We start from the raw sequence: 12,143 nt of genomic DNA, 5'->3' as shown, positions 1-12,143 counted from the left end.
AAAGGGACTCAGAACCTTTCCAGGCTACAGAAGGTTTCCAGATGTGCCCAGGGTGAGAGTGATCTGTGTCAGTACTCCCAGATTTATTTGGGGAGATGGATGACAGTGAGTGGAGAAAGCCCTTCCTTCAACCCATCCCTCCCCTCTGCCTTCTGGAACCCAGACAAGCAGTTGTAGGACCTCCCCCTGGAGCCCATCTGTGCCAGCCAGGAGCTGCAGGTTTCCAGGAACAAATCATCCAGCCCAGCTCCTGTGCAAGAGGAGTTTGTGTAGAATTCTGGCAGGGTTTGTGTAGCTGCTCCGTTGTTTGGCTACCAAAATTCTCTTTTCATGGCCAGAAGGTGAAAAAAAAAATAAGGAGGATGCATCATCTCGTATTAGCAAATAAAACAAAGCCCAAACTAGGACTTCAAAGTGTTTGTCATGCATGCTCCCAGTGATTTGTCCTTGAGGAAAAAAAACAAAGGATGAATGAAGAATTTTCTTATTTAAAAACCAGTTTAGAAGCTGAGAATTCAAATATCCTTTAGGAGCAAAGAGGAAATACAGTTGCAGGTAGAACCTGCAGTGATGAATGACTTTCAGTAACAGTCTACACCAGCATCAAATTCCTGGTCTTGACCCTTTCCACTCTTCACCATGAGCTCAGCCTTACCTGAGCTCAGATGAAAATGAAATGCACCAGAATGTGAAGGATTAGGGCACAAAATTATGTCAATTCACAAATCAAATCCAAATCTAACATTTCAGAAAAATATTCATTCACTTGAAGGCTGTTATGGAAACCTGGTAAGATTTACTTCAGAACAGAAGTGTTTAAATGTTACAAACAGATAAGCTTTTTTTTACCAAAATAACCAGAAACAAGTCTAAAATAATAAAAAGTCCTCAAGCCCTTTAATCTGCATAGTGAGATTTTAAATAATAAAATCACAACTGATTGTAGCTGCCCAAGATTCACTGAACAACAGCCAATAACTTAAAACTAAAACACAATCCTGAGAGATGACAAGTAATGTGTTAAATTCAAGTATTATTCAAAATTATAATCACACAGGAAACCTTCTTAAACCCATCTCTCTATGAATTAAAGAGGCTTATAAATTTCTAGGGATTGTGCAATGCTATTCCAGCAGTAATGGCTAACATGTGACAGAGACTTGCAGGAGCCATTTCAAAAATCAAACTACATTTCCACGGGCCACAGTCCTGCTAAGACACACACAGACACCAATGGGGAAAAAATGACTTTTTCCTATTGTTTGTGGCATTTAAATGTTGTTCTTTGTAATGTGAAGAAGCCTAACTGCAAGGAGAATAACTGGCAGAGGCTGCTGCAGCCAGAGATCCCAGCTCTGCCACGGGAAAAGCTGATTCTTTTTGGCTTTTAGTCACAGGAAAGCCAAATACTTTTACAACCTGTGTTGTCAGGAGCATAAACAGACTCGCCATTAAGCAATTAACTGGTCCAAGAGGTTCAGACAGAGCCCTGAGTGCTGGAGCAGACAGCACCCAGCAGCACGAGGCCACCGAGCTCTCTCTGCAGCGTAGGATCCGTGCCAGCCCCTGCCCATTTAGGATCAGCTCTCCTTCGACACAAAGTCACAACATAAATAGTGCATCCCCAGGTCTGGAACAGCTCTTTTATCAGGGATGGCTAAAAAGTTTCAGGAAATGTTACAAACAATTCCAGTAAGTGAGAAATATTTACAGCAGGAAGGGCTGTTCTGTCCCTTTGAGTTATCAGTGCTCCACTGACACCCTCCCAAATTCCCACATTTTCAGACATCATCTGATCCGTGGGGTTTTTTTGCCTCTTGTTGCTTGTAAACCCCATTTTTTTTTTTTTTTTTTTTTTGCCCACAATCACCAAGATGAGGGAGACACTGACAGGGCTAGAAATGTTTAAGAAGAAAAATAATTGATAAAAAATATTCCAGCACGGATTAATATTTAATGGCAGGAATGGACCACTTTTCTTCAGCCTTGTCACCAAGTAAGCCAGTGCTAATCCATTAAGCATATTATGAGTTTGGAGAATTAGACTTAGATTAACAGGGCCACCTCATTTTCCAAAACAAGACTCTATACACGTTTTTATTACATCTTTTGTTCTGAGTATTGCATCCCATTTCTTCACAATGAAGCTACTTAAACTCCAGATGCATCTTGTACAGCGAGACAGATCTAGTTCAAAACAAAAGAGCATATTTCAACAGCTGCCAGAAAGCACTGTACAAATATACTCCAAGAATATTTATTTTTCCACGTTTGACAGTAAAAGTTGATGGCAATGTGAGGGAAGGAAGAGCTCCTCTATCCCCTACAACCTGCTCTTTAATGTCACAGTGCCCCAACTACACCTGCTCATTCAACATTTCTTTCCACAAAAGAAGAATGTTGCTAAACATAAATGGATTATTTTTTAGAACATTTTGAATGTAAAATCATAATGTGATGTAAAAGAACTTCTAACTGAGCATACAAAGGGTGTCAAGGTCCCAGCATCTGTTGGCCAAGATGACCAGACAAGGAAGAACCTAAAGCCTGGAGGGACCTGGGGCCTGCAAGCAGTGACATAAAGCCCTGTGGAACAAAGTCTGCTTAGCTAAAGCAAGGATTTAAACATTTTGAGGCAGGCAGTTCTTGCCAAGCACCATCTGGGAGCATTCACCATTAGCTTTGCTGATTCAGGGCATCTCATACAGTCCCGTTATTCCTGTTTAAGGTATCAGCAAAGATACAGTATGACAGGAGAACAGGCTGCCATATTATTGATATTTAAAACAAAGCCAAATTTAATTACTCCTCAAACAGCAGGGGAGACAGAAAAAGCAAGAACAAGAATGACTCCTTGACGGAGGTGATCTTACCTATTCCGTAGGCTTTAGCACAGATCCATTGTAGATTAGCAGCTATTTTTGCTCTGGCTGAATCATAGAGCTCCAAAGGGACAATCTCAACTGCACTATCTGTCAGAGCATCCATTTTTCTTCTGGTACTATCTCCACCCGCACAAACATCAACATCCACCATCTAAAACAAAAACAAAAGGCAGAGACTTTTACACGAGCCGACGATCCATTCTAAAGGCACACAGGAGAGGGGCTGGCCAGGCTGCACACAACAGGCCCGGCATCCTTCGGGATTTCCATCGGCAGGGCTGATGTAGCGATTCCAAAGCCGCTCGGAAATCAAAAGGCATCGGAGCCCGGGGCGAGCATCCCTTATTGTCAAGGGCAGGGCCTGGCTCGGCGAGCCCCGGGCCGAGGCAGCGGAGCAAGGCGCAGCCCCGTCACCTGCCGCTGGGATAAAGGGAGGATGGGGCTCTCCGAACAATGCGGGCAGGTACCGCCGCCCCCTCCCCGCCCGCGGGGCCGCGCCGGGGCCGGGGCAGCGCCGGGGCAGCACCTGCGGCTCCTTCCCCCGCCGCGCCCCCGAGAAGCAGCAGAGGCTCCGCGCCCGCACGCCCATGGCCGGGCCGAGCAGCGCCGGGGGCCGGCGGCGCCCCCTCCCCGCATCCCCGCCCCACCCGGGCGGAGGAGGAGGCGGCGGCGGCGAGGGCGGGGGAGGCGGGGAGGGGGCGCAGCCCACCCGGCGCCGGCTCCGCGCAGGCCCCCGCCGAGCCCCCGCCGCTGCCGCTCCCCCCCGCCCGCCGCGGCCTGCAGGCCCCGCCGCCTCACCTTGCCGCGCTACCGCCGCCTCATCCCCGGCGCGAGGAGGGGGCACGGCGGTGCCCGGAGCCCCGGCGGGGCGGGGGTGGGGAGGCTCGGCGGGCCCGGCGCCCGGTGCCGGTGAGAGAGGCACGGACGGAGCCGCCGCCGCCGCCGCCGCCGAGGGGCCGCGGCTGCCACAGCGCTCGGGGCCGCGCGCGCGCATGCGCCCGCCTTCCGCCCCGCGCGCGCGCCCGCGCCCTCTCTCCGACCCCCCCCTCCCTCCCCGGCCGCCGCTCCCGCCGCTCCCGCCTCGCCCGGCCCGGGGCGCGCGCGCGCGCGCTCGGCGGGAAAAGGGAGAGGCGGGAGGGAGCGGGGAGAGGAAGCGGGAGCGCCTGCGCGTGCGCGCGCGCGAGGGGTGCCCGGCCGCCCGCCGCCCGCGCGCGCGCGCCAGGCAACCGTTGCCATGGAGACCGCGCCCGTCCCGCGCGCGCAGGGAGCGCGGACCCGCCCCTCACGGCCCCGCCGCCCGCGCGGCCCCTCACGGAACCACGGCCCGTTACAGATCCCCGAACCCTCACGGACACACGGCCCGTTACAGATCCCCGAACACTCACGGACACACGGCCCGTTACAGATCCCCGAACACTCATGGAACCACGGCCCCTCACGGAGCCACGGCCCCTCAGGGACACGCACCTCTGGCACACCCACGATCCTCATGGAGCCGCCCCACCTCACGCACCCACAACCATCACGGTCCCTCTGCCCTCACAGCTCTGCCCTCTACCCCATCCTGACGGGCAGGTGGTGACCAGGGCTGCTGTGGGAGAAGCGGAGTCCAGCCTGTGGGAGTTATGACGGAGAAAGAACGTCTTTGGTTAAAAATGGGGGGAATGAGAGTGACTTGAGCTGTGTCCCACTCCTGTGACCTGTCAGGCAGGTCCTGGTCCTCCCAGCCCACAGCCCGGGGGAAATGCAGGGGTTTGGGAATCAGCTCCTGGGTAGGAGGTGGAATTGGGGCTGCTGAGCCCCCATCCCCATCCTCACCCTACGGAGTCACATCCCAACCTCCCGTTTGGATGCAGGGAAGCACAGAAATGCCAAAGAAATTGCCTCCCCCCTAAAACCACCAGCTCTGGGAACCTTTAGATGCCTGATAGATTCCTCTGTACCAAAGCAGTCATTTTATTAAGTGCAGGAAGGGTTGAAATTTCTCTCTACTGTCAGCACAGCTCAATAAAACATTGGATTTGTATCAAAAAGTACCAGCAATACTTTTCTCCATGGTATTACAAATAATATCCTTCAAGATTTGCTGAGTTACTCCCTGCTCACCATCAAAGGATATCAGACAGTTTTTCAGGCCAAAACCTGACTTACACATCTTATGTTTCTTGGCAAAAAGAGAATTTCTTTCCCTGCTTTATGTCGCGATCTGTAACAGTCGCAAGAAATGTGTGACAGGTTCAAGACGTGGGGTTTTTTTGCTGTTAGACACACTCTTGTCTCTCAGCCCCATCTCCCACTGTCCTGCAGTCCACACGGCAAGCAGGGTCACAGAGTCCTAGAATAGAATTATGGAATATCCTGAGCTGGAAAGAGCCCACAGGATCAAGTCCTAGAGTAGAATCATGGAATATCCTGAGCTGGAAGTTACCCACAGCATCACTGATTGCAGCCGTGTCCCTGCACAGACACGCAGCCATCCCCATGGCCTCCCTTGGATGCTCTCTGACAGCTTTAGATCCTGCTTATCTTGTGGTGCCCAAAGCTCTGTGCAGTTTTGGCCACCACTGTGTACCAGGCTCGTGATCAAAACCGGATCCTGCAGATTAGCTCACTTGACAAGAGACTTTTAGGGCTCGTCTGAAAAGTGAAGCTGCATGATTGAGCTTCGAGCCTTTAATGCCTGCGCTGGCCAGATGAATTATCTTCATATCCATCTACTGAAACCATGATTATAAGTTTAGCTGCACAACACAATAGCAGACTGACCTTATTCTACCTAATTTTGTTATGATTCTCATAAATTATTTTCCTGCTGCATGTAACTGGTAGATTATATGAATATTTCAGAATCATTAAAGATTCATTTGGGTCTGTTTTAAGATTTAACGTTTATTTCCCTGTGTCTTCTCAAAGTGCAAGAGGAGGGCATTCTTTGTTTATGTCACCAGGAAATACAATCTGGTGTCCAAAGGTTATTCCAGCCTCCATCACTCTTCCATATTGCAGGATTGTGTGCAATTAAATTGTCTTTGCAAACAACCTGCTGGTTGTTTAATAATCTCTGTTCAAAGGGTTTGGTTTTCAACACAGTCGTTACAGGCTCTCGATTTGTGGGGTTATCATCAGAACAAGCTGCTCTTGTTTTTAGATTAAGCATTAAGGCCGAATCCAAATCCCCTTATATTTGAGAAGAATGTTTTCATTTTCCTGGTGGATTGGGCAATAGGAACAGAACAGCCCTTGGATTCCTGGAGCAGGTGACCTGTGTTGAGGGGGAAGGTGTAAGCAGTAGAAAACTGACCTGCATCTTCCTCTGACATATTTTTCCTTGAGGTAGAGAATGGATCCAATTGTTAAACTTATCAGGAGCAAAAATATGCTCTAGGAAGGTGACAGAAAACCCTCACAAAACCAAGCCAGTATCACCACAACTCCTGAAACTCTTGGAATAAAAAACGGAAAAAGTACAAAGGGGAGCGCTCTCCTTTCCCAGGCCTCTGCTGCCCGGAGGATCCTGGCCCTGGAATTCCCTCTTGCTCTGCCCCTTTTTCTCCTCTCTGCACCTCTTCCAGTCTGTGTGGAATGTGCTGCCACTTCTTCCTCTGTGATAATTCCCTCAAACTCTGCTATTGAGGCCATTCGCATGTCCTTAAGTGGAAGCCAAAATTGATGTTTTGGGAAACTTTCTGGGTGATGATGAAGTGGTTTGTCAAGAACTCGGCATCATCCCACACCAGCGTCCTCAAACTTGTCCTGGAGATAAAAAGCCTGCATTTAAAGTGGGAGGGTCACCTGTGCATTGCTGAGTGTGTTTGCCTTTTCCATGAGAAAATAAATGACTCTCCCATATTCAGCAGCAGCAAATTCATCTGTAATTTGCGTGCTGCTTGTTCCTTTCTGTGCTCCAAGGCTTTTCTTCTGGAAGATGGTAATACATTGCTTTTGTACATGAAATAATTTTCCTATTAGTCTCCTGGATTCCTCACGCTCTGAGTGGGTGTACACGTGAACTGACACAACTTGTCTTCCAGCAGAGCTCTGAGGTTAATTACTGGCAGGCAATGCCTTTGAGAAATCACCATATTCACTCATGAATATGACACTCACTGCAGGTAGCAAAGCTGGACCCTTGTGCTTGTTTTCTGGATAAAAGCCTGGGATTTTGGTTTCTTCCACCTCGTTTCAATTATCAATATTGAGAGACTACAAATAGAATGAGAATATCAGTTCCCAGAATACCTGATGTCCCCAAGGACAGATCTAAATTAATGCTGTAAAAAAATATATCTTGTGTAAAAATATAAATGTGCTGTGGCCTGGGACTTACAGGCTGAAGATAGGTCCTGGTTATGTAGAAGAAGAATGGTTTGGGTTGGAAAGGACCTTAAAAGATCATTTTGTTCCAAACCCCTGCAGTGGGAGGGACACCTTCCACTATCCCAGGTTTCTCCACGCCCCATCCAACCTGACCTGGAACATTTCCAAGGATGGGCAGCCACAGCTTGTCCTCAGCAGCCAATAAAGGCAGGTGGCTCTCTCTGGGAAGAGATTTTTTGCCTTCAGTCTTGCCCAACAGCTGCTGCCTGTGCTCTGCAGAGCAGGGAGAGAAAACACTCAGATGAATGAACATTTCTATCTTTTATCCTTGCAAAATCTCCAAGACAGCCATGAGAGCTGGGGATGGCCCCAGCAGAGCAGCGAGCAGCTCATGCTCACTCACAGCCCTGGCTGCTTGCAGCTCTCTCCTCAGGGCCCTATTTTCAGCCTGGACTAATTTTGAACCCTGCTGTAGCTGCTTGCCTGTGCTTAGTTCTGCAGGGCCTCGTTTGCCCCGGTGCTGAGCACTTAATATCCCCAGCCAGGATTGACTTAGAGCCTGGGCACAGCCCGAGGTCACAGCGTGGGGCCAGCGCTGGCACGGCCTGGGGTCTGTCTCCTCTCTGCCCATAAGGTTTGGTATCCTAAACATACCACAGAGATCAAAACAAAAGTTTCATCTTACTAGAAATTCCAGAAAGAAAAGGAGATGTGGTCAAGAAGACATTTGAAACATCTCCTGACTGACAGGAGCCTGGGTCCCATCACACGAGGGGGAGTGGGAGGGCTGGCAGCCTCCTCATGCTCTCGCTGCTCTGACAGCTCCACGCGTCTTTTCCTCCCTTGTACAAAGTAGTTTCCTGTGACAGCCCATCAGGGAGGCAGCCTCGGGGAGCAGAGAGCAGGACATTATTCCTGGTAATGGCAGCGTCACTTCAGCGCCATTCCCAGCAGCACGGGAACGTTTCTGAGGCGCAGCGCCGCTGTCAGCAGCTCCTTATCTCCACTCCTGCGGCTCGGCAGGAATATGCAGCGGCAAGGCCTTGTGCGCCAGGGAACCACAGGCCACGAGCAGCATTTTTCATGTAAATAAAGAAAACAAATGAGGTGCAGGTAGTAGGGCTCTATTTCATTCACGCTTTTGTGTTATTCCAAAGGTGATGTATATGCAACTCAGCTGTTATGCTGATGAGTGCAACAAGTTATTCAGATTCATTTCTTTTTCTGCTGCTTGGAGTGTTTGATGTGTATCAAACCCCAGAAATGGGATGGGCAGGGAGCACAGGCAGCTCTGCTCCTCACACAGAGGGGCTTCCCCCAGCCAGGGACAAGCCCCATCACATTTAAAAGAATACTTGTGTTCAGCACTTATCTTCAAAGTGCTGTGCAAACATTAATTAATGACTCTGTTATTGCCAGGGGGAAGAGCTGGCAGAGGGAGGGGTGACAGCTCACCCTGCCTGCCTTCCTTGCTGGGAGCCAGAGCTTCCTTCCCCAGCTCTGGGATGCTCCATCCCCAGGCCTCGGGTTACCTCCAGCAATCACAGCTCTGGAAGCGCTGCTGGTGGGTTCTGAGTGTCCGCATCAATAACAGGAGGGGGTTTCATCTCTGAGATATTTTTATCCATGAGATTATTTATTTTTAAAGTCCCTGGACTATGTTTAGGAGGATAATGGGTCAATAGCACTCAAGCCCAGCAGGTTCTCCTGGGAGTCTCATCCCACCATGCCTTGTCATTCCTCAGGCACCCCCAAGCAGGGAGACCCCAGGGACGAGCTGGGTGAGTGCTGAAAGGGTTCTGAGTGTTGTTATGATCTAATTAATGAGCAAATGAGATGTTTCTATCTTTCTATGTATCATTATATTCATTAAACCACTTTTAGCAACTACATTTGGGTAGTGCTCAAACAAATCAGTTTCAATGGGGACTGTTGATTTTTTTTTCCCCAGATGATTCCTTTCTAAAATGCATTTTTTTCCTAAGGACATTTTGAGTAAAACTATATTTACCACAACTGTACAACTATGCAAAGACAGAATGACTTATCACTAACTTTTTCACCACTTAAACATTACAGGAAATTAATGAATAAGTGAAAGACAGGAGAAAAAAAAAACCAAGGAAAAAATAATTGTATTACAATATACAACATCTTTCCCCTGCTCCTGGCTGTGCAAGGTGCAAGAGCCCAGAGCAAAATGGAACATACTCAGCATCACCATCCCAATAAATGCCATTGGGATTGTGGAGCAGTACGAATCCCTGGCACAGGAATAGCCTGGCATCCATCAGCATGGCACAGAGCCCTCCTCTTGCCATGAGCTGGCACGTGGTTATCCTCAAAAACAACATCCTGATCCCCTGCTAAGCATTACCTGTGGGAATCCACAGCCAACTCAGCCAACCCTTTCCAAAAAGGTTACAACACAGTGATTTTACCAAAATGTTCTACATCCATTGCACAGAGGGAGGGAACAAATCCAGGGCTGCCTTGTTCCAGGTCCCCCAGGGGATGCACAGAGGCAAACACTGCCTGCCAGGCCCTGGAAAATCCATCCCAGCCATGGGAGGGATGTACCTGACCCAGCACTTCCCATTCCCTGTGGCAGATTTGAGCTATGCTCCTGCAATACAGAGGATATTTTGAGGACAGGGCTGCCATTTCTGGATTTCAAGGCTTGTTCCTCCACAAATATAAACCTGAGGCCAGCACAGAAACTCGCTCTGGGTGATTTTGATGTGCTTCAGTCCAGCAAAAACAGCCTCAAAAGCAAATGAAAGCTCCTCTAATTCCCCCACAGCAGGTCTGCCGGGGGTGGGCAGTGGCTTCCCACTGCATTTTGCCTCATTCCCGTTCAGTATTTTTAGCTCCTGGTTTTCTGGTGGGATGCAGCTTCTAGTTTCCCTTGCTGCCAGCTCTGTGCCACAGCCAAAGGCTTCACCTGGCAGCCCTGTTCCCTCCTGCCCTGCCTGTAGGGTGGTGCCAAGGCAAACACTGCCCTCCTCACCCGCTTGGGCCCCAGCCAGCTTGCACATGCTCCAACACTCTTAAATCTGCAGCCAGACAAATATGGGAATGTACAAATTAGTCAGAGGGATTGAAACATCTCCATCCTGCTCATCCAGGTCTTATTTACAGCAAGAACTTGACGAGTGTAAAATTGAGACACCAAGCAGGAAAGCAAACCATGCCAGAGCCTCTGATCCCCTGGCAGTGAGCTCTGGCTGATGGAGCTCAGATCAGGATCCAGGACAGGGGTGGGCAGTGGCCAGCCTGGTCCCCACACCCCTGGCAGGGTTGGCAAAGCCCAGGGGCACACGGTGTGTCCATCCCTGCTGCAGAGCTGGGCACACAGGGGGTCCTGCATGCCCTGGGGTGCCCATCCCCAGATTCCCCTCACAACACTTTCCAATGGCCTTGGAGGTTGGCAGAGATGTGGGCGGAACACAGCCCCACGCCAGGATAGGTCTGAGCAAGGAGAGTGACCACAACACCATGAGCAGTAGCTGGGGATGGACACAACACGGCTCGTGATGGCCCCATCCTGCTGTGACAGGGCTGGCCCCTCTGTCCCCATCCACAGAGCCGCCCACTTGGGCCATCGGCTGCGGGTGCTGCCCACGCGGGTGGGGCTGTACGGCCCTGGTGCCATCGCGCTGTGCCATCCCAGCCCTGGTGCCCCATGCTGTGCCATCCCAGCCCTGGTGCCCCGTGCTGTGCCATCCCAGCCCTGGTGCCCCGTGCTGTGCCATCCCAGCCCGCTCCCCATGTGTGCCAAGGCTGCTGCCAGCCCAGCACCCCCTGCCTCAGGCTCCATTCCCTCTGGGGTTCAGGACTGGCTGAGAGCAGCCCGTACCCCTCAGCTGGCCTTGGAACCGGGGCGATGAGACCCCCAGGAGCACGGGGAGAAGGGGGTGCTGCAAAGGACGCCCCTGTCCGCGGGGCTGGGGCGCTGGTGCCGCTGTCTGTCCTGCCGGGCGGACACACGGCAGCTCCGAAACCCCGAACCGCCCAAAGCCCCCCGAGAGCAGCCCCTCACGGGTGAATCCCCGGCAGCATCGCTCACTCACTCACTCACTCACTCACTCACTCACTCACCGCCGCCCGCCGCCGCCATCCTCGCAGCCTCGGGGGTCGCGGGGGTCCCGGGGCAGCTCCCCGTGGCATGGGAGCCCATGGCACGGCCCGGGCTCAGCGCCGGGGGGCTCGGTGCCCGGCGCTCCCCGGGCAGGGCTGGGGGCCGCGGGGCAGCGCTGCGCTCCCCGGCATCGCCGGCATCTCCACGGCAACTGCGGCTGACTCACGCTCCTGCCGAGTGACATCAGGCGTGCGGAGGAGGGGGCCGGGGGCTGCGGGGCGATGCCGGCAGCAGAAATTCCCGCTTTGCTTTTGGTTAAAGCTGCGAGGTTTTGTGCAGGGAAAGCGTTCAGATGCAGCCCCGCAAGGCAGTGCCAGACCGGGATCTTGGCTTTTTTGGGTTTTTTTTGCAGGAGAGCCACGGAGTCAGGAGGGGGAAGATGCTGGAGAACGTCGGCTCTGAAAGGTGCCCAGTGCTGGAAGCGTGGTGGGACTGGGACAGAGCCAGAGGGACAGATGAGATCCTGCTCCCCCATACTGCCCTTCCTCAGTTCTGCTCACAATGCCCCAGATTAAGAAAACAGTTGAGAAATTACTTACTTTGGCTTCCCTTGGCACCAGGAATGGGTGAGGGTCTCTCCTCAGAGGGGATGCACTGAGCCCCTCACGTTCAGGCCCGTTTCTCCTGCACATCCTCCCTCTGGAACGCTGCCCTGCCGTGCCCAGCACTTGTGTCCAGCATGGTGGCAGCTGAAAAGGGACCAAAGCCTGGAAACCGGTCAGGAGCAGGCAGGAATGTTTGCTGGGCACACACACAGGGTGCTCAGCACCAGCACAAAGCAATGCTGCACATACAGAGGT

The 12,143-nt window shown here is 51.7% G+C and overlaps 1 protein-coding gene across 3 annotated transcripts in view; it reads right to left on the bottom strand.

The window, feature by feature from the left end:
• CAMSAP1 (calmodulin regulated spectrin associated protein 1) overlaps positions 1-11,444 on the bottom strand; it is a 32,839-nt gene extending 21,395 nt beyond the window's left edge. The window contains exons 1-2 of one of the 3 annotated variants that reach the window (XM_058037945.1): positions 11,304-11,444; positions 2,874-3,036 (exon numbers count right to left, since the gene is read on the bottom strand). In XM_058037945.1, coding sequence (XP_057893928.1) covers positions 2,874-3,036; positions 11,304-11,372 — 232 coding nt within the window. In that variant the 5' untranslated portion in view covers positions 11,373-11,444. Of the gene's footprint in view, positions 1-2,873; positions 3,037-3,683; positions 3,775-4,352; positions 4,392-11,303 lie in introns of those variants that run through there. The other 2 variants (XM_058037946.1, XM_058037947.1) reach the window with 2 other exon arrangements.
• Between the last annotated feature and the right edge of the window lie 699 nt (positions 11,445-12,143).

Source organism: Melospiza georgiana, chromosome 20, assembly GCF_028018845.1.
Source record: "Melospiza georgiana isolate bMelGeo1 chromosome 20, bMelGeo1.pri, whole genome shotgun sequence".
Lineage (NCBI taxonomy): Eukaryota > Metazoa > Chordata > Aves > Passeriformes > Passerellidae > Melospiza > Melospiza georgiana.
This window is presented reverse-complemented; position numbering and strand designations above follow the sequence as displayed.